The 21298-nt window shown below is 40.4% G+C and overlaps 1 protein-coding gene across 8 annotated transcripts; it reads right to left on the bottom strand.

Moving 5' to 3' along the window:
- Nucleotides 1-199: 199 nt before the first annotated feature.
- On the bottom strand, nucleotides 200-18783 carry LOC146268399 (heparan-alpha-glucosaminide N-acetyltransferase). 8 transcript variants are annotated; one of them, XR_014768845.1, is made up of 19 exons: nucleotides 18647-18756; nucleotides 18131-18225; nucleotides 17872-17993; nucleotides 16718-16836; nucleotides 14581-14650; nucleotides 14375-14441; nucleotides 13371-13483; nucleotides 10895-10971; nucleotides 10220-10250; nucleotides 9868-10028; nucleotides 8246-8358; nucleotides 8016-8137; nucleotides 7217-7340; nucleotides 7003-7089; nucleotides 6124-6201; nucleotides 3090-3160; nucleotides 2883-2972; nucleotides 1864-1976; nucleotides 200-1715 (listed from the first exon to the last, which is right to left on the bottom strand). XR_014768845.1 is itself a non-coding variant. In XM_084709535.1 (18 exons), exons 1-18 carry the CDS (start codon nucleotides 18735-18737, stop codon nucleotides 1534-1536), a joined length of 1836 nt encoding a protein of 611 aa, XP_084565661.1. In that variant the 5' UTR covers nucleotides 18738-18783; the 3' UTR covers nucleotides 1397-1533. The 8 variants fall into 8 exon arrangements, 6 of the variants coding, with proteins under 6 accessions (XP_084565660.1, XP_084565661.1, XP_084565659.1 ...); XM_084709535.1 differs by lacking the exon at nucleotides 2883-2972 and having other exon boundaries at nucleotides 1397-1715; nucleotides 18647-18783; XM_084709536.1 differs by lacking the exons at nucleotides 200-1715; nucleotides 2883-2972 and adding an exon at nucleotides 2357-2469 and having other exon boundaries at nucleotides 1885-1976; nucleotides 18647-18752.
- Nucleotides 18784-21298: the final 2515 nt, after the last annotated feature.

Genomic DNA, 21298 nt, shown 5'->3' with positions numbered 1-21298 from the left:
ATAAGTAATATAGCCAGGTGAAACATGGAGCAAATACTGTACAACATGGAGCAAATACTTTACAATACGGAACCCTACATGTCACACGACGATAACAGTGGTGACCAATTCACCGCTTAAATTAAACAACATTTGCAATGTCATTGCACAAATACAAGATAATCAAATGTAAAATGCTACTAAAAGATACACATTGCAATTTATTTTTTGGTAAGAATTTTATTTTTAAAGATTTTTTAAATAAATGAAACACTTGGATGTCTTAGTCATTGCATTACCAGGAAAGTGAGAACACTACACAAAGGGAAATGGAATGTACATGTGATATAAAATACTGATATGACTCGCCTCCGCTAGAAACTATTAACACAGCTAAAGTTACCATATGTCAGACTATAGGTATCCTGAGACATCTGGTCGATGGAAATCAATGCGAACAAGGAAATGTGGTAACGCTCTCATGACAAGTGTAACCACAATCTTATCTAATGGTTTGGATTTTTGTAAAGTGAATGGCATCCAGCTTCTTCTCAGACATGATTATAGAGATAGGGACATTCACAATTTCACTAAAACGTACCAAACCTTTCATGCTACTTAACATCTATTCTGGTGAAGAGGGACATGTTGAATTAATTGTTCTGTTGAAGTAGTGAACATTTGTAGAATCTTGAGCTTTGTTTGATAGAGCAGGATGTTCCTATAATGGAAACAACTTACACTGTGTACCGGCAGTACCGCAAGCTTTAGAGTGAAAAAACCCTGTAAGACAGCGTGAGTGTAGTTATTGTTCAAGTAGTGGATGTCATAGAGATGTTTCCAAGGTGAAATGATTCAATCAGATGTCTGTCTCTGGGAATGCAATGGAAAGATGGAACAACTGAAAGAAAAGTATAAAAAAAAAAAAAAACGAAATTTAAGTGTATTTGAGTTTCTGGTAGTATCATTTTGGGAGCAGAATGTGGTTATCAAATGGCAAAGCGGATGTATGGTTTCCAAATTTTACATTAGTATGAGTGCAAAAGGTGCTGGTCATATTTATGACACTGTCTATCTTGACCCCTATTAAAGGGCTGTCACTCTGAGAGCAGATGGTACACTCTCTTTTGAAGAGAGGAGGCGTGGCCATGGCAACAGACACATAATGGCCACTACGGTGTAGCAGAATCTCTCACTCTAATTTGTTAAGTACCACCTCAGTATATTTGATTTAATCACTCTATTCAGTGCCTAACACAACTGACACCAAATAAAACATCAAGAGGTGTCCATGGACGACAGTAAATCAGACATCTGCTTGAATCACGTATACCTTTTTCAGTAATTGAGCTGTGGAATGCTAGATATGATAGTGTCACTTGTGTAAAAACATTCACCCACCTGCAATAGTCCACTGTGCTTTTTTACAGATTTTATACATTTTCACTATACAGCACTATTCGACAACAAAGAGCATACATCTCTCGAGGTCTGACATAGATGCCAGATAACAAGACCAAACAAGGTATGTACAGAGTGGAGTCAGTCAAGCAATCAGATTTTGAGGAAGAATCTCTTCCTGTACAGCAGGTATGCGACAAGGATCCAGAGAGATGTGCCCCACAGGTCCTGGAACAGGCGCTCCCAGTGGCTCTGCTGGAAACGCATCTCCCAGCTGAAGGGAAAATAGGAACCCAGGAGGGAGTGGCCCACATACACAAATATGGAGTTCATCCCTGAAGATCACAACGCAGACAGTAAATTGAGAGAAAATCCATCGACAAATTAAAGACATTTTGTTTATGGTTTCTTATTCTAGTAATTGCATCTGTTCTATGTTGGTTTAGTAAGACTGAGGCCCTGAGTCAATGTCAATGCGTTCACCTGGGTATATGAAAGGCTGGCCACCCCACCAACCCTTGACGTCTATAATAAAGTACATGGCTCCCAGCAGGAGGAAAGAGAAACAGCCTGTGCATGTCACAAAGGACAGAGACCTGGGAACGCACAACGTAAAGAACAGTCCTCTCATTAACTTCTCTAAACTTGATATCCAGAGTTTTTGTGATCAGCAGAAAGTGTTCAACGGCATTAGGCAGGTTAGTATTAACTGCACACTGATATTTCCCAGTGCTGCAGGTGCATAACTACAGTAGGGCCGGCCAGCATAAAGCATTAGCTTCCATAGTGGATCCCTGGCACATGCCCCATGAATCCCTGCCAGCGAGTCATGTCCCTGTCTGTTACTAAGTGCAAGAATGTTTGATGTTATATCATCTAATGTAAAATGGCTGCATCCCAGAGCCTTGCGGTGGGCAGCATCTTTTATCTTATCTGAAGTGGGGCCAAAAAAGACTCTTGGCTGGGAGTTAATTACTTTTAGACATGCAGGCAGGGAGTCATACTCAAGAGCCCAATATGCCCATGATGAACTGCCCATAAAGCCAGTGCAGGTAATGTGGAAGGATGAGCACGGCTATCCTGAAGCCCCTGTGGGACATCAGAGAAGTTGCTTACATATCATCGAAGAAATTGTATTATGCCTGACATAGCATTAAACTGATTCATGTAATGTACAGGGAGATTATGGAAGAAATACAACAGCTATAAAATCTGTGCCTCCATAATCATACTGTATTTCATACCAAATCACTATAAAACAGTGATTGAATACTTGTGTAGGATTATGACACTATGTTATTATTATGAAGCATCCATTAAGGCATTAACTCAATAGGTATACAGTGTACTCTGTTTATTCTAAATGTGAATGAACTGTACATAAGCATGCTACTGTTTTGATTTCCAGAACTCCACTCAGTCTCCACCAGTGGGGAGAGATTCTCCTGTTATGATGGGTGGTGGGGTAGGGAGAATAAAATATCTATATTCCCTCTATTCACCTGGTTGTGAGGAAGAGTGACCCTGTTGGAGAATGTATCACCCTTCTGCATCACACCCCCGACAGCCGGGGTGATTATTTACAGTCGTATCTGTCGTTAGAGGTAAGTAAACGCGTGTTTTAGCAGACCATGATTTGTGTCTGCTGGAAACTCATCCTTTCTTTTGTGAGGAAAGTGGCTGGATTTAGAGGGTCAGGAAGCACTTACCAAAGGTTTTTATTGACAGGTATAAATCCTTCGTCTCGCGTGCACTTAGTAAGGATGGCTGTAGAGATTCCCTGAGGGTGGAAATGAAACAGATTTCAAATCAATGCAGGGCGATAAAGCAAGCAGTATTGGGCTACAAAAAAAACATGGGCCAACAGAATCAAGTCAGGAAGATAAACCGATTATCGGAGACTCTGATCAAAAAGGTCCCTCAAGTGTCAGCTACACAAACAAACAAACTGCAAACCCGTCAGTTCTACAGTAAACTTTAAATTCAAGATTTGTCTTTCTATTCACAGTAAATGGATTCCTGATGCTCCAAGTAGAGGTGGAAATATTTATGGCCAAATTTACATACATCTGTTCAATCACTTAACAAAATGTACAGTATGCATGGGCTTCAGTATAATCGTCAATTACAATCTTTATTACAGTACATCATTCTTTTTGAATGGCTTATTTTTTTTGGGAGAAAGTCTTCTGTGTTCCTGTCATAAACACCATACAATAGATCAGAACCCAAACACCATGCTTGTTAGGTGGATATCCATCATTTGTATAAATGACAGAATCGATGATGTGGAAATAGCCTGGCTGTGGCTAGATTGAGTCTCCAGGCTATGCAGGCAGGATGTGGGGACGTTGCTGGTATGTGGGGCAATCGCTCAATTTCAATCTCTCACTCCCAGGCCCTGATCGTTGGGCTTTAATTAACTCTGGCTGCTGTTTATTAGGAGGAGGACGCATGGCAGCCCCAGAATATCAAAGCAACAGCAGCCATGGCAGCCATGCCACAACAACACCACTGCTACAGTGCAGATGGTCTGGTCTTTTTTAGTCAACTGTGTCTGTCTGTTTGTCTTACTTTCTTTCTGTTTGTCTGTCTGTAGCCAAGTGCTGTGGTTGTCTGGATGCAGCTATTAGCTGCTTGGCTTACCAAGGGTAACCGCTAATGTCAAGAGCACATTTTGAATACAAGAGGCTGCTCGAGCGCAGCTCCAAACCTCCCCTCGAAGGCTGAATCTTATTAGAGAAGTCAATATCAAGTGCTGGTCAATCACTTTTAAAACTTTAAAACTTGTTCAGGAAAACACTTAACTGTGGTTCCATTATTTGACTGTAAATAGGCTGAACTGGAAATCTACTGTATCAGAAAAAGTCAACAAACAACAAAGGCTTTCCACATAAAAATTGAACAATAGAATATTGGTTCCAGAGAGACTCCTGACAAAATGATTGCAAAATAACTAAACCCTGAGCTTATCTAAAGTGGCACAAGGAAATATCTGAACAGATCTCATACACTTCAGAAACTCCATGAATTTGCAGTTTTTTGAATCACAATTTTTTTTTTTATTGATGCATTGATCTCTCATCCATTGTCTTTTATTGCAACTAATTTGTTGAGAACACCTCTAACATATGGTAGGCTACAGTCCAGTACGGCAGGACTGAAGTCATCTCTGCAGTGCAGACTGGGGATGACATGGAAATTCTAGGAGCATATACACTGACTGGTAAAAGCCTAATGGTACATAATAATGTACAATAATATATCAAGGTGGTTTCATTCTTGCCTCTGGGAAGACCAAAATGGGTCTAATTTATTTCAGTTCCCCGAAGCTACTCGCACTACAATAATACTCAATAAGATTCAGCATAAGAAACATAATGGAGAGATTTGTCATAGGCATTGAGACTAATAACATTAGTAGACCCATTCTATGGCCTGTGATGGGGTGATTCCTAAAACATCTGACCACACTCCTTCTAAAAAGGTATCAGCATGCGATTATAATGTAGTGTTTCTATCCAACCTGGTGATCAACATCAATATTACAAAGTAATTCAGTAAATAAATATGCTGTGCAAAAGTAGATCTGCCTTCTGTATCAGCACCCTGAGTCTACTGGCCTACTTGTTTTCTTCCAGCTAACTCCTCTCCATCAGCACGCATAGTCACTGGGCGCAGGACATCCGGATTACTGCCACCAAAACAAACGAATCCTACATCAAACCCAATGGCTGAGGTCTGCTTCTCACAAAAGATTATGTGATACCAGTAGGTCACAAAGTTTGGCAAACCATATAATCACTATATAGAATTTGTGTTGTTGTGTTGTGATCTTATGAGTGGATTGCTTCTCTTTTGTTGTGTTCAGATGCAATGATGGGTCAGCGTCTCACATAACACTTAGCGTCTCCCTGTGGGACGGATGCCCGCCTAAATGAAATAGCAGCCAGCCTGTGCCTCTATTTGTTTTGAGACCACCCAGAATGAGTGGTAGTCCAAAACAAATCTCCCCTCCATACTTACTTACATGATTCAGTTCAAACTAAGCTACACAATACCGTTTTTAGATGAATGAACACCAGTGTTCAGGCCCAGAATAAGCTGCAACTAGGAGAGCAGGACATTGGTTTATCTCTTGCATCAAATCATCTGTTTGGTCTACCTCTATTTATTGAGTCTTTGGACAGACTTGAACATCCATGAACGGATAGGAGAACATGAGCTTTGCCATGTTAGAGCTCAATGTAACCAATATGCAGGCTTTTTACATTCTAAAACCACACGAGAGTCACATAAGCAATAAGAGGCAGAGGCTATCCCCTGGGTCTCTGGATACTTATGTCTGCCCGGAAACACTCATCCATACATGGTGGTGTGGTTGGAACATGCACTGAGATCACATACCTATATAACAAAGAACGGCTTATTAGAACTTTGTGCAGCTAAGACTCATTGATCAGTTGATGCAAAACAAATGAGTCTACTCGAAACTATTTTTTTACATTTCAGGTGGCACAAGGTGGCATTTGTGATTAGTTCAAAGGCCAGAAGTGCAGAGGGAAGGCATTATGATAGAACTGTGCACTAGTCCTTGATTTTCTGCTGCACTTAATATGCACTGTGTACGTTTCTTTGGATATGAGCATCTACGAAATAATTTTTTTAAAATACTTTTTAAAATAACGGCTACCAGATCCAACTTCCAGTATTTTCTTTCTAGATACGAAAGATGCTACTTACCAGAATGATGGCCCATATTAGAAATCGGGAAAGGATGCTGACATTCATTTTCTTGTAAAAAAGTAGAATTTTTCCAGCCTGTGGATGAAAGTGACAAAGATGATCACAAAACAGGATATTTAGGTCACTTAATCATATCTAATACTTTGAACAAGAAATATGATCAACACTAACAATCAGCTTGTTCATTTATCTGTATTGGGTGAGCTAAATAGAGATTGTTGTGGACGTGGATGTGAATACTGCGTCCTTGACAGAGCTCTCATATTTCACCTATTTTGCAGTGCCAGATGTGGTGTGTAAGTCACCCGCGCTCTCTGATTAATTTGGTGATGATGAATATGTCTCAGCTGAGGACATTAGCATGGGCAAACACAGACAAGGGCAGCAGACACCTGGTGTGTCATCTAAGACTCGTTGACGGAAAAGCTCAGCGCTAACCGCCCACCGGGAATTCAGAAATGTGGTTGGTTGTGCATAGCAACTTCCCACCCCAAAAACCGTTTCATGATGCAACAGAGTCACCATCAACGTTTGTGTGCCATTATACCCATTCTGTCCTGCGAACCCAAAGCGCTGTCCTAACCTTGAGGGGACATGAGGTGTCAATGAAGAAAAACAGCTGTGCTGTTACCAGGCAGGAAAATGTCCCTAACCCAACCATTATTTGTAGCACTGGCTCAAACTTGGTGTCAAAATACAAAGTAAATCTAAATTTGATTATTAAAAGAATAATTCCAAATTTAACTAGGCATACTGAAAATAATTTAGCCTGTGAGAATACATTAACTTAACCAGTTAGGACAAAATCATGGAAAATGTAGGCAAGAAATGCATGTATAAAAAAAAAAAGATTGACTAAAGATAAACTCAGCTTACTTGCATGCCCAGAAATCCCAGGACTACAGAGTTGATGGTTCCCAGAACCCCCTCTGGATCAAATGGCTCTGTTGTACGATACATTTCCTGACAAACAAAGGACACAAATGACTACATATTGGCATATATTTCTGCTAATCTAATCCCTTAATGACTTTCTGACTTTCCTGAAGTGATGAGCAAGTCTTAGTCATTGGAAAGTACTCAACCTTACCCTGCATGTTGGATAACGGTAGATGTTGTCTCCCAGTAACCACTTGTCAATGTATCCTGCTGCCCCTCCAGTACAGTTAGGGTAGAGGCCATCATCCCCAATTCCACCAGCACCCAAATAACCTCTTTGGGGAAACAAAGGTTTTAGATAAAGGATACTGCCTACTATCACATCCTCCCCCATCCTCATCCCATCATAGGCAAAGATTTTTTTTTTAAGGGAACATAGGAGAAACAGAAATGCTGGTGTTACTTTCTCTCACCATTAAACCATACTATCATCAACTTCCTTACTATGGCCATGCGGGGTCACAAAAATTAAGAAAAGAGAAAGTAAAAAAGAGAGAGAGAGAGAGAGAGAGAGAGAGAGAGAGAGAGAGAGAGAGAGAGAGAGAGAGAGAGAGAGAGAGAGAGAGAGAGAGAGAGAGAGAGAGAGAGAGAGAGAGAGAGGAAGATGGATCCTCTGCCTCGGCCCCTCTTATTGCACATGACAGACTCAGATTGGCTAATTATGCCCTGTGAAGCGTCCACCTCAGAGCCATAAATCACAATGGCTCATAACAGCAGCAACACATGGAGCATACAAACGCCATCCCAGCCACTGCATGCAACCCGTTTACTGTCTGGCCACATATGAGATCACCACAGCATTTAGAAATAGATTACATCTTTAGATTCCCCACTGCCATCTTGCCTGGGTGGTAATTTAAATGACAAATCACTAAATGATTGGTTTCTTGGATGTTGTCCAAAAATATAGCATGATAGGAACGCTTGGTATTATGTCAGGTTTGACTCACACGGGGCAGTTGGGAACAGGCAATAGGAAAGTGAAACAGAGCCAGACAGTCTCCAGGAAAAGAATGAAGACCCACTGAGGCCAATACAAGACCACATCCTGGACAGGTTTCCACCAAGGATTCTAGAAGGTGAAAAGATATTTAAAAGCCATTGAGTGAATTCCTGCAATGTTTAAATTGGTTCCTAGAACAGCATCAGAGATGAGAACATGTTGAGAAAAGGGGCTCACCTTCCTCATTGGGATTTCTCTCTGGCCCCAGAAAGTTTCCATGAGGGACAATATAAAGTATGTGAAGCCCAGACGCTGCAGAACTCCAGGAACCCTCAGCCAGGACCAAGATACTGAATAAACACACACAAGCTACACACCTTTACGAGAAATATGCATGGCTACAGTACAGGACACATTAAATAAAGTATTTCCAAAACTCTGTGAAACTATTTCAGATGACTTCAGCGAGTTATCATACAGGAAACTGATAGTAACGTCCATTGGAACAGATGAGAGGCCACAAGTATACTGTTCCCTGAGGGAGGATGAAAGTGAACGCTTAGGGCCAATATGGGAGGAAATGGTGTCAGCCCTCGGATGTGGAGGTATGTGTCAGGGAAGTGGAAAGCCAATCAAAGATTCTGTTATCTTCTGGTCGCGACAAATTGTGGAGGATGGGAATGGCCAGGGGTTAAAGGATTGATTGTAATCTGTACATTACTTAATTGAAAACCTCTTTGAGGACAAAGTGCTGTAAAAACAATATAATCCTAATAATTGATCCTGACAAATCAAATAAGAAGGGGAAATGTCTCTTTTCACAGGAAAAAAAAGAGCTATTTAAATGACTAATGGCCTATGTTTGTTAAGGCTGCTAGTTAAAGTATAGTATTTAAATGTGTCACAATTCAACTTCCACAGCAGCTGACTTTGCCATGTTTAACTATTAGTTTTGCATTCAACTGACTGATTCCAAAATTGAATTATATAAAATAATATCAGGGATGAAGGGACAAATGACCTATTTATGGACTCATGAAGCAAGCTGATATATGGAAACAGATCAACTTAACACAGCTGGATCTAACATTTTTAAATGTGATATTACCTTGGACAAATCAACATGTTAGGAACCTAATCATGTAGTCTTGTGACACATTTGAGAGAAGTTCAGAATATGGAAAAGTACAATCCTTTATTAGATTAAACACAGGAGGTGCCAATGACGTCCTCGGAGAATCAGGACAACCCAGCAGTTATGGTAAAAGTCATCACCCCATTATGAGAGGTTACACAGCCTCCTCCGTTCAGCTGGTTCTATGTAACTCTATCTGCTGTAATTGTCCATTACTGCAGGGGTTGTTTTTGCCCAATCCGCCTCTGTTAAACGTCCCCTGATGTTGTATTTTGCCTTTGCACAGAATAACAATATTTTTGTAAACCTGGTTACCGAGACATCCTCCCAGGAAGGTCCATTAGTACTGGGCCTGGCTAATGTGTGAAGGGCACCCACCATGGCTTTTGGTGGACAGTAATAACTCTGGCCTTTTCTGACAGCTTCCCTTATTCAACCCTGTCACGTCCCAGTCAGGTACTGGCACTGCCCAGTATCAGACTTCATTATTAACTGAAGAGCTCTTGTCTCCAAGGCTAAATGCTTGATCAAATGAAATAGTTGATATCAGAAACTCAACTTTTGCAGAACAGAAGATAAAGATATTTAAGACAAGTCATGCGAAACCATCTAAAAGAATTCCCTTTTCAAGTCATGAAAATGTTTGGTGGAATATTTGGTAGAAATTTGACATAACCACAGGTTCAGGTAGTACCTACATGGATTTGACATGGTGTGTACTTACATGGGCCGTCCTTTGGAGAGTAGTTGATAAAACAGAAACCGATCATCATGAGGACCACAGTTCTCCAGGTGAGCTTACGCAGCAGTTGCACACGGGCGATTCCTTTTCTCTGCATAGAGCTGAAGGCCAATACCACCGATGTCCCAATGATGAACACAAACCTGAAGGAAAACATCAGGAAACATCCAAATAACTAACACAGATTAGTGTTATTCAATGGTAACTGTGCACTTTTATCCAGGTCGGAAAGGCAACTCATTGTTAATGAGTAGTTTTATTAAATAGCATTGAATTGTGTCATGATTGCAGTGCTGATCATTGACCAGAGCTGAAAAAAGAATTTCCAACCCACCATGGCATCAAAAGATCTCCCACAGTTAGACCTGTGAGACAGAGTCATGCATTCAGGTCAGCAGACAGACAAACGGACGGATAGATGGACAAACAGACAAAAATAAACTCATTCTAAACAAATTAACCGCAGCCCTAAATCAGACTGTGTGTGTTGTTAATAATTTTTTTCATTACCGTCAAAAACACAGTTTTCTTATTAAAGTTAGATTTTGAGGGGTGAGCGATTTATAAACGTCCCAACTCTGACAGTAGCGGTCTTGTAGTAATATCAGAATCCATCAACTATTCTCTAAAATCAATAGTTCTGTGGATGTGATGAAGTGGCTATTATAAAGCCTATATTGAGTTCATCTTTAAATACCAGCAAAGATGCATTTTGTCTCCATTAAAATGGGCAATCCAACCCTCCTCTTTTCTCTCTTGTTAGTTACCAGTACTGTATGGATCAGTGGGAGGTGACTTAGACTTGGCCCAGATAAGGAATTACGTCACATGGGACTGGTTATATGAGCATGTGTTTGTTTACCATTGTTAATGCAGGCAGGAGAATCATGACGTAACATCATAAATGCTGCCATAGAAAACATTAGATGGCTTTGAACTATGGTGTGTTCTACTGGTCACTACAACCTTTGTCCTCACAAGTAGGAGTAGCATCAGCCTTATACTTTACCATTCCATGGTGCATGTTCAAAGAACCAGTAGCCTCCTCCTCCATAATTGACAAACACCATGGCTGTCAAGGAAAATCTATAAAACATAACAAAACACTGCTCTTTAAATACATTATTATTATTATTATTATAGTTTTCATGTTAAATTATATTTGAAGAAATGTACTTAGCATTAGATTGGTTACATAATTGGTTGTAGAAATTGATTGGTGAAGCCATGAAATACTGAATAAAATGTGCTGCATTGCATCTATTCAATCCAATGCCATTACTACGGACATAACTTGTGACTCAGAGATCAAGAGATCAGGACAAAAGTATATGTTCAGTCACATTGCAAACACAAGGTACTCCCATCTAAGCATTATGAATCACTCAGGAAATGAACACTTGTCCTCTGGATCTCCTCATGCAGGAGTGCTGACTAAACACTTGGGTTCTAATTTATGATACACTTATTTCTTAGTGCAAGCTGAAGCCACTGAAACATAGCATACAAGATGGAGTACTAAACTGAATCAGCTGCTTGTTGAAAGGTTGTTTGTATCACAAAACAGAAAATGGTTGCATGACACTGCACAAACTGATTGTGCCTGCAGGTAATAGGTATAGTGCAGAGCTGTACTGTGCTGCACTAAGAGCTCCTCCCTTTTCATCAGCCATAAAATTCTCATTTTTCGTGTTTGATTCATGGGTAGTTCGGTCTGAGAAGTAAAACATCTGGTAGTTTACTCTTTAACAACCTTAAGGAAATTACAACAACCTCCGAGATAATTTGTGGTCTGATAAGGTGCACTGTATCTTCTTCAGGCCTGCCTTGTTTTTCTGGCCGGATTCAATTAGGAGGTACACCAAGCCATTACTGCTCCTTTTATCCCCAACCTGCTGATACGAGACTTTAATCAGACGTTATCATCTCCGAAGGCCTATTAAAGAAGAGCGAGCCAATGTGCATACCCCCCAAGCACACACACAGACACAAACCTGAAGACACACAAGTGTGTATCTTCATTCAGATGGTAGCAAATACACCCATTCGTCACTACAGTGACAACAGTAGAGTTCTTCAGATTCTCTGTAGTTCTGCTATATAGCACCTTACTAAGGGGATTTTTTAGTTTGTTGCCAAAACATCTATGTTTACTGGTCAGAATGACTGAAAACAGAATGACTGGTCCAGATGATTATCAAGATTCTAGGCCTGACAAAATATGTGAATTTACTCAACCACCTAGTGTTACATGCACACCTGACACATTCCGGTTAGACTATAATTGCTGTTGCTTCTTGTTTACATAACAACTTTTTCCGAATATATAATCTTCAATAGAACTGTAACTGTTGACAGGCTTTTAGCTGTGCCACAAGATTCAAATCCAGATCCTTTTAGAAAATTAAAACGCAAACAAAGTCTACTATTCTCCATAGATCATGTCCAGGGACTCTGAGGAATGGTCTGAAAAGCCTTTCAGCTCAGAAGAAAACCCTCTGGCCTCTGAAATGTGCCACCACTCATGCCAGATGACTGATGCTTCTTTCTTCTGTAGAAAGTTGTTACTTATTGGGATATGGATCGTAACTCACTTGGTTGAGGTGCCGGCAACGTTAATCTTGAGACTGAGTCACACTTTGATTAAGCATGTTGAAAGGTATTAGACTTCTGGAACAGGAACCACTATAGAACATTAATTAATATTTGTAATCCCAGGGGAATACTATCTGCAGTAAGGTTTGACAAGAATCTCAGGTGTTTTACCTTGAGAAGTTTATCATGCTGTAGAGTCCATCCAAAGACCAACCCTAACCCTCACTGTAAAGTGATACAAATCTATACAAACCAAATTAAGAAGGCCTGGGGCTTGGATTTAAATGTATTACTTCTGCAGATATATATTCAACTTAAAATAAAAATGGTCAAATCATGTCTACACCTTTGTGTAAAATGAAGATTACAGATATGAGGATGTTTGGTTAGCCAATGTCTCTCGAATAATAAAACACATCTTCAAAACCTCTCTCAATTCAGTTAGGATCTAGATCCATAGCTAAACGAATGTGTGCTGATATGTTGAAGGTATTATTATATCAATTATTTGGCAAGGGTAGGTCAAAGCCACACCAGCTTCCTGTTTCCAGAGAGGCGTGCTTTCTGTCTGCCCCGAGGCCACAATTAAGGCCAGCAGGGACCCCAGATTAAATCACATCACTCCTGTCCAACAGAAATACGCTGTTCCAAACCATAGACAGAAGAGATATTAGAAATCATGCCCAAAGCTATTGCCTGGATGACAAAGGCTCAAGTGAGCATGTGACCAGACTGTGACCCTTATAATCAGGCATTATACAATACATACTGGGGCCTGTACATCTTCAGCATGCCTATGATTAGCCTAAAATCAATCAGCATGTAAACAAACTGAATGTGGTGATCGACTAATACACACTACTGTTCATAATGTACAGTACAGTACATACCCTCTGAAAGTGTCCAGTGAACGTAGACGTGTCTGTTTGGGTCTGGCAGCCTCTGCCTCTGCCTCTGCCTCTGCCTCTGCCTCTGCCTCAGTCCCATCATTCTGTATTTCAACCTGAACAAAAAGATTTCAGCCAATGCTTTACACATTTCAAACATTTTTTACATGACACATATGATCTGCCTTCAATAACGCTCTATAACCCCTGCGTTGTGACAAAAACCTGTCTTGAAACGCTGTGACATGTTAATAACTATTTGAGAGCCCAATGTGAGTGCCGGAGTGAGTATCTTAACATTTCCTCTTCCTGTGGTGAGGGCTGGCCCCTCCTCCTCACTGTTTTCTGAGGGTGGGATGTGGATGACTCTGGCCTGCTGCCCTCTCAGTTATATTACCCTGGCTCCCTGGCCTCCCTGGCCCCCACACAGTCTGAGGAGCCAGAGCAGGAAGACACCAGTACTAATTCCCTGTGATGGATCTGACTGCCATTAAGCCGGCATATGGAAGACAGAGATCTCTTCCTTTGGAAGATGAGAGGAGCTATTCATGCTCACCAAAAATACACAGCAGCCTACGTCGTTAAGCTAGACAAGAGGACAGATACAATTCTTGATCTATCACCCCAGTGTATGTCTGCTAGCTGTACCACTGGATCTGATAACATTTGTATCAATCATTCTATTACCCTCTCTCAAATAGCTTGATGACTGGAGCCCTAAAGTAATTACAGATGCCTCTCGACCTTTGCATAATAACTCACTCAAAACTATTCAAACAAAACAATGTATTTGGAAAATCTATGTAACCTTACATTTTGATTGCAAAGGACTAAAGGATATTTTATATATAGTAATCAATTATAGAACTAAGGCTAGTAAGTGCTAATTTGAGTTAAAGTCAGGGCATCCTACTTTGACTTAGGACCTAGAAAAGTAAGCTAGTGATTGTTCATATTGATCTGAGTAACTCTCTCTTAACCAAGGAAACTATTTACTATATACTTACACAATCCACTGAGTTTTGTGGACCTTTCAAGCACATGCGCTTGATCAACTTTGTCATACAGCGTCTCCTGTAATGGAAAGAGTATAGCTTTACTTGTCTGAGCATGCCAGTTAAAATACCTTGACATTGCTCCAGCATCAATGAGCTGTGCCACCATTGACATTATGCTAAACATATGCGAATGAATGAAGAAATAGTCATATTACCTGTAGCAGTAGGGTGCAGTCACACAGAAGAGAGAGAGGAGGGCTAGGAGAAGAACTGATACCAAAAGAGCTGCACAGCACATGAAGAAGAACAGTTGTCACATTATTGTCTTGTCACATTACTGTCTTTAGAAGTTACATTTGTTCACGGAATAGAGCAGAATACCAAAGCCACGTTGTAAAGTTGACAATGAGTCTAGAAGTCTGTGCCAGGCATCTTCTACCAAATGTCACCTGACTAAGGATAAGAGTACTGACTACCACTTCCAGCCCCATAAACTATATCCTTCCCACCGCCTGTCTCCATGCTCCCTTGTGGCTCTCCGTCACCCAGACTCTGTCACAGGGGGATCCCTCAGGGGACAGACAGAACCCTAATAGAAAACGCTAGACCTATCCATCACAGAGAAGTCAATCGAGGTAATCTAAGCCCTAAGTTATAAAAAAGGGACATTCTTTAAGGCTACTCTGCAATACGACAGGAAAACAAAGATGGAGTGCATGTGAAGAACTGCCTGAAGGAATCAATGATGTAATATGCTCCAGGGGTTTAGGTTTGTATGTCTGTGGATGTATGGCACGGTGGAGCCAGACTAGCCATATAACCTCTTACAAAAGCAGTTCAAAGAGCCAAAATAAACCACGTTTATGACTTGTTTTGTCTTAAGAGTGTTTTCTAAATATACACCATAGGATATATTTTACTGAGACATGCATATAATCCAATCACATCCACAATGCTGAAAAATGCTGATAGTGCAACTATAAAATAAAGGTTAAAATGGTATAATCAACCTATATAACAGGAGCCACCTACATGTGCACTCACATAAAAGCAGAGGAAACAGGAAACAAGGTGCTCTCTGTTTGTCTTGTGTGGAAAAACAAACAAAAATCATTCATTTCAACCTTGGTTGAATGCACACTATGACATCTACTCTGAACAAAGACTGGCCATTTAATCACCATTGAAAAGTCTAACCCTCTATACTCACCACTCATAAAAACTCATAAACCTCTCAAAACATGGAGGCTGGATGTGTGTACAGTACAGCTCATCTGGCATACACACAACTCCTGACAGAAATGTGGTATGAAAGACAGACATTCTAGAACAATTGGTTAAACAAAATCGCTTTAAATCCTAATGAAACTATCATTTATCTGCTATATTGCATTTCTAATTCATACATTATGGTTTTTCAGTTAAATGTATATTCAATTGTGGTCACTAGCATCTTGAAACATCTCTGTAAGAATTGTGGTTCACTCAGGTGATTTGTGGCCTGTGGTTTAATACATCATTCAGTCCTAACAGTGTTAAAGACAGGCTTGAAAGTCCAAAACATACAGGAGCAGGACATTCTGAGTCAAATTTATATTTTATAACATATTGGCACACCCATCGGCAAACAGTCTCTTTGCAGATTAAGGTTAACTTTAAAATAGCATTCTGTATGGCAATTCTAACCTGTTCCTGGTGCCTTTAGCTGCTTCTGATGACCAGACCATTAGTTACAGCCTAAGTATAATCACCGGACACTGAAGCTAATGGAAGCTCATCATACAGTGGGGGTGCAGTCCTACTGACTGTATATCTGCTAGATAATGGCTACTTGGCCTTAAAAGTCTGATCTACAACATAATCTGCAATATTGGTACGTTGAGTGTACACTATGGAAAAAGACGCTTTCAAAATCCCATTACAAACTAATCCCTCCACGCTCCCTAATGTATTACCCACAATCCCCTTTGTTTTGGAGCAGTCTCCAAAACAAACTGAAAAGCTTTTCTTTTATCCGTTTTCAAGAAAGGCTGTCTTATCTAATCGATACACATCTTGTCCCATGAGATGAGAGAGAATTACCTCTCAATAGAAGTGTACAACACAGCTGATGTCTCCTCTTGCTGATTCAATTAGGAGCTGTGAGGATCAAAGTCTTTGGCTAGGGATTACTCTCAAGATTTAGAAGTACATTAGTACTTACTTTCCTTTCTTAATTATTGGCATCGGCTATCTCTATGAAGTTCATGTTCATTATTGACAAATGTAAATATTAGGTATTGGTTGGAATACAAGTTGTATAAATAAGACGATTTTTTTAAATGAATGAAAATGTATCACTTGTGTACTCACGCAAGTAGGCATTTTGTGGACTTGTATCTACAGTGTGTGAGCAGGTTGCGTTACTGGAGGAAGCGGACTGTTGGACCCAGACAGAGTAATGGCCTGCCTCTTCATACAGCTGACTCCACCTGGATCATCAAAAAGGCATCCAGTAGACACAGGCACAATGACAACAGAACAGTTATTTGTCATTAATCATGATAGTGGTAAGCTGTTGTATAGATCCATATAAAAAAATGTTTATTGAATATTATTGCAAACTGTGTTGTCGCAAACATTCATCTGATCTTTTACCCTTTGTAGGTATCTTCCACTAGTCTACACACAATGTATTCCATTATCCACCAAAAAAACAACTAAAAGGATCTTGAGGGCCACCTAGTGTTACAGACCATAACTGCAGGTCTCATCTTCAGGATCACCATCTCTGGTTTCAGATCCCAAAAATGTGCTTTACAAGCTGTTATTGATTTGAGGGGGGGATGACATACTGGCTATCACTTGGAGTGTTTTTTTAAGGGCAAAAGGAAATCAATAGTGGCTGAGTCTGGTTAGGGACCACTGCATTGATCTAGGAAGCCCAAGACTAGATCTCAGCTGACGTGGAGGAAAAAACACCCAATATCTTGTTGTGTGTAACCAGATCCCTCAGAGCATGTTTAAGGGTGACCCTCAAATGTAAAGCTCTGCCCTGTTGTCTCATAAAATGTGATTGTTTATAAGTGTGGCTACTGTTTCCTTTTGTTGGACATCCCCTCTGAGGTTTCAACAAGATGTTACTCAGAAATCTCAATGACTCTTTTCATCATTATTGGAGTGTCAGCTGCTATTAACCCCCAAAAGGCCTCTGATCAATACCCATGAGGTAGATTCAACAAAGACATCACTCAGTTCCATAAAACAGGTTAGAATCACCTTCCAACCCCAGTAAATAATCTCATGGATTGCTGATGCAATTATCGAATGCAAGAGCTGTATTTCCTGCTCTATGTCGAGAACTCAAATGGTTAAAGACCAGCAACTAATTTACAATAATAGAGAAACACCATTAATAACAGGCATGGTAAACCAGTATATGCAATTACCACCATTCAATCAACATGGTGTCACATAATTTATTATACTATTTACATTATACATGTTCAGCATTGAATCAAGTTTACCTGCAGAGAGGTGTGCTTGTTTCTTGGGATTCTACCTGCAGAGTCAGGACAAAGTGGGTACTAACCACAACAGATGTATTTTCGTAGCCACTTTTCAACGTGACCAGGGGCTGGTCCAGACACTATGTGGGACAATACACAATGATTTAAGAGCAATACACAAACTCACATTAAACACATTCACATAATATTTATCTCTCTCTCTCACACACACGCAAACACACACACTGTATACACACACATGCAGAACTCTTGATACCTTGTAGCAGTAATCAGAAGTGTAGAAGACATCCACTCCTTCTGGTAACATGTTATGAAATGTAACCAAAGCCTGATCCATTTTCAAAAACAATCCTAAATGCAATGGAATTTCATAACATTGCTATGGAGTTAGCAAGATTCAAAAAACTTGATCTATCCATAAAGGTAACATAACCAAAGACAGTAATTAGTGTATCTATTCACAAACATTTTACACTGAGAAATTACTCTGTCAATGACTTCTGTTGCATACCATATTAAAAGTTTTCTAGATAGCTTTTTACTACATGTTTATCTAAAAAATCAATGATGATCAACTGGCATTTTGACAAAAGTGCTGACAAATGCATGTAGCTTTGTACAAGACCCTATATAAAATAACTCATTTTATAAGAACAATACAATCTAATACAAATTAGTCTCTGAAACAACAGATTTACCCGGTGAGGGGCAATATGTTCTGTCATTAATTCCTTAAAAGTTTGATGCTGCATTGCCCTTTAGAAACACTTACCAACATGTGATATTTCTTCATGCAGTCCAGTAATACATGTAAGAAACAACATACAGATCAGGGTCTGTCTCAATATTCTTCTGGACTCCATTTCCAACTAAAACTAGTGTACTGCACTCATCTTTATGACACCACCCAATATAAACAAGTGTTCTGTTCAAAGGGCAACATGTATACGCATCGAGTTCCGGGGGGTATTCCAGAAAGCGTGTTCAACCAACTGTGAATCTAACCCTGAACTCTGAGTTGATTTACCCTAAAATGGGAAACCCCGACTTTTTGGTTCCAGTAAAGCTGATAGTTAAATCAACTCGGAGTAAGTCCACTCAGAGTCAAACGCGGGCATGAAGCCAATATCAATGGAGCTCTGATACTAGGATCCACCACCATGGCAACCCGGCGACAAAAAACGTTGTCCTGCTTCCCCATACTTCAGATAGAAGTGTTAATACGTGTTTATGGTGAATCTGAGCACATATTCCTCAATAAAGCAACATGGCTGTAGCAGCGTACGAGACAATTGACGGAGGAGACAACAGAGCATGGATGCTGTACACAGTGAGATGTTCACTTAATCACAGGTGAATTCTGCATGAGGAACTGTGGAATTTAATGTAATCTCATGTATTCCCAGTTACCAGATGAGCTGTACAAACTGCATCTCATGAAGCAAGTGCCAAACACTGATCAAGAGATGGTGTGCTTAGTCTCAACTTGATGGCTTTCACACCTCATTGTGTAACTTAATGTACATTTACATTTAGTCATTTAACAGACACTCTTATCCAGAGCGACTTACAGTAAGTACAGGGACATTCTCCCCGAGGCAAGTAGGGTGAAGTGCCTTGCCCAAGGACACAACGTCATTTGGCACGACGAGGAATCGAACCAACAACCTTCTGATTAATGGCCCATCTCCCTAACCGCTCAGGCATCTGACCCCCCACTGACCCCCCACTGTAACATTGCTAGTCATATTTTAATAAGTATGGGTCAAGATTGTGGTGTGATTGGTTGTTCTTGGGTATAAAACGAATTGTGGAGCTTTGTTCTGTGGATTCTTGATCTCTTGAGACCTTCAGCTCTTCAGATCTCAGCTCTGGCTTGTCCCACCTTCCTCACCTCTTGCTTTCTCTCTCTGGTTTACAATAATCATGGTAGAGTAGGTAAGTTAACCTTCATTTTGTATCATGTTTGCCTCGTAATTGATTTCATTTATTTGCAATGTTATTAAATGTTTATTTTATTTAACCTTACTTTGACCATTGTTCATGTTAATACACTGTTCAGTTTCCCATGTTCCTTCAAACCATAGGGGATAGGTTCACAGAGTTAGTTACCATGGACACTTAACAAACGTTTTCCTTACCTCTCTTTCTGGAACGGAAAACCCAGAGGTTACCTCATTTTAGGGTTGCCCAATTCAGGGTTTTTAGTAAAACCTGCTATCTGGAATACCCCCGTTTGTTTTGAGAGTTGGAGTGAGGGCGTATCGTTTGGATAGTGTTGTATTTGTTTGGAGTTCTGTTCTGTTCTGGGCTTTGGGATTGGCAAGCTGCCCATGGGTGTCTTGTTGTGCCATCAGATGCACGGCTTTCTTGAGAGGCACCCCCCTCGCGGGAGTGCGCACGAACCACTCGGAATCCAAAAGTGAAGGATTTCGTGTTAATGCAACCAAACGGAGGGGAGACCGATGTCTCAAATTATACTTTCTTTGTTATAGAATTCAAGAGAAGAATGTCGGTTATCTAATAACAGATGTTATTCTCAACACAAAATCCTTAAAACTCGTCATTCCGTATAGCCTAGTAACGAACGCAAACCAACGTTCTTGCACCATAACGTCGCATTCAGAGTAAATATACCCCAGTCCCCAGCTATGATTACCAAAATAAATGTATTTTGTTTAGTTCAAAGTATTTCACATGGCTCTTCATGTATTGGTTCACAGCCATGCCATTTTAATGTAGCTAGCCTGCGCGTAGGGTGGGCTTGGTTGCGATATCAAGACGAAATCCTTCACTTTTTGATTCCGAATGGTTCCCGCGCGCTGCAGGGGGGGATGCCTCTCATGGAAGCCGTGCATCTAACGGCACACCTTCCTTTTGAATACTTTGTGACATAATTTAGTGAGAAAACGGGTGGTGCTGCACGTACTCAAGTAAGGCTAGCACGTCTCCAAATGGAAAGGGAGGAGGCAAGGGTTTATATAGGCTACTATATGATAATAGTCAAACGCAGAAAGATCATTTCAGGTAGGCCTATAGCTAGATGATATCTGTTTCAGCCAGGACAAATTGCTGACACTCAGTAGCTACCAATCTGAACTGCATTATAATTTGCTAACAGTCCAGACATAATGTTTGCACATCAGTCCCCAAACAACGAATCGCTGAAGCATCATAGTCATTTGCCCATTCAGTCAGCCATTTAAGCTAAATCCATGTCACATCCTCTCCTTTTCATTTCATTAACCAGTTAATTCCTCTGAGCGCAGCCTGTGACAGAGTTCACAAGGGTAATCTCACTGTAGAGCAACTCATTAACCTCTGACACGCACTGGAGCATAACCAGTGACAGACCACTCAACATTGGGGCTCTCTTAAAGCTGCAGTAGGTAACATTTATCTACATAGGGAATTGAGAAACAGC

The sequence above is a fragment of the Hypomesus nipponensis genome, chromosome 11, assembly GCF_054491055.1.
Source record: "Hypomesus nipponensis isolate SF chromosome 11, ASM5449105v1, whole genome shotgun sequence".
In the NCBI taxonomy this organism is placed as follows: Eukaryota; Metazoa; Chordata; class Actinopteri; order Osmeriformes; family Osmeridae; genus Hypomesus; species Hypomesus nipponensis.
The sequence above is the reverse complement of the archived record's forward strand: the minus strand, read 5'-3'. Positions and strand labels throughout refer to the sequence as shown.

What these genes read in the sequence shown, in the direction of transcription:
- LOC146268399 (XM_084709535.1), bottom strand. Translation starts at nt 18,737, where the DNA reads ATGGAGTCCAGAAGAATATTGAGACAGACCCTGATCTGTATGTTGTTT. An exon ending in CTTCTGATTACTGCTACAAG is followed by an intron (nt 17,994 to 18,130) that starts GTATCAAGAGTT and finishes TGTCCCACATAG; the next exon opens with TGTCTGGACCAGCCCCTGGT. An exon ending in ACCGTTATCCAACATGCAGG is followed by an intron (nt 7,090 to 7,216) that starts GTAAGGTTGAGT and finishes TTTGTTTGTCAG; the next exon opens with GAAATGTATCGTACAACAGA.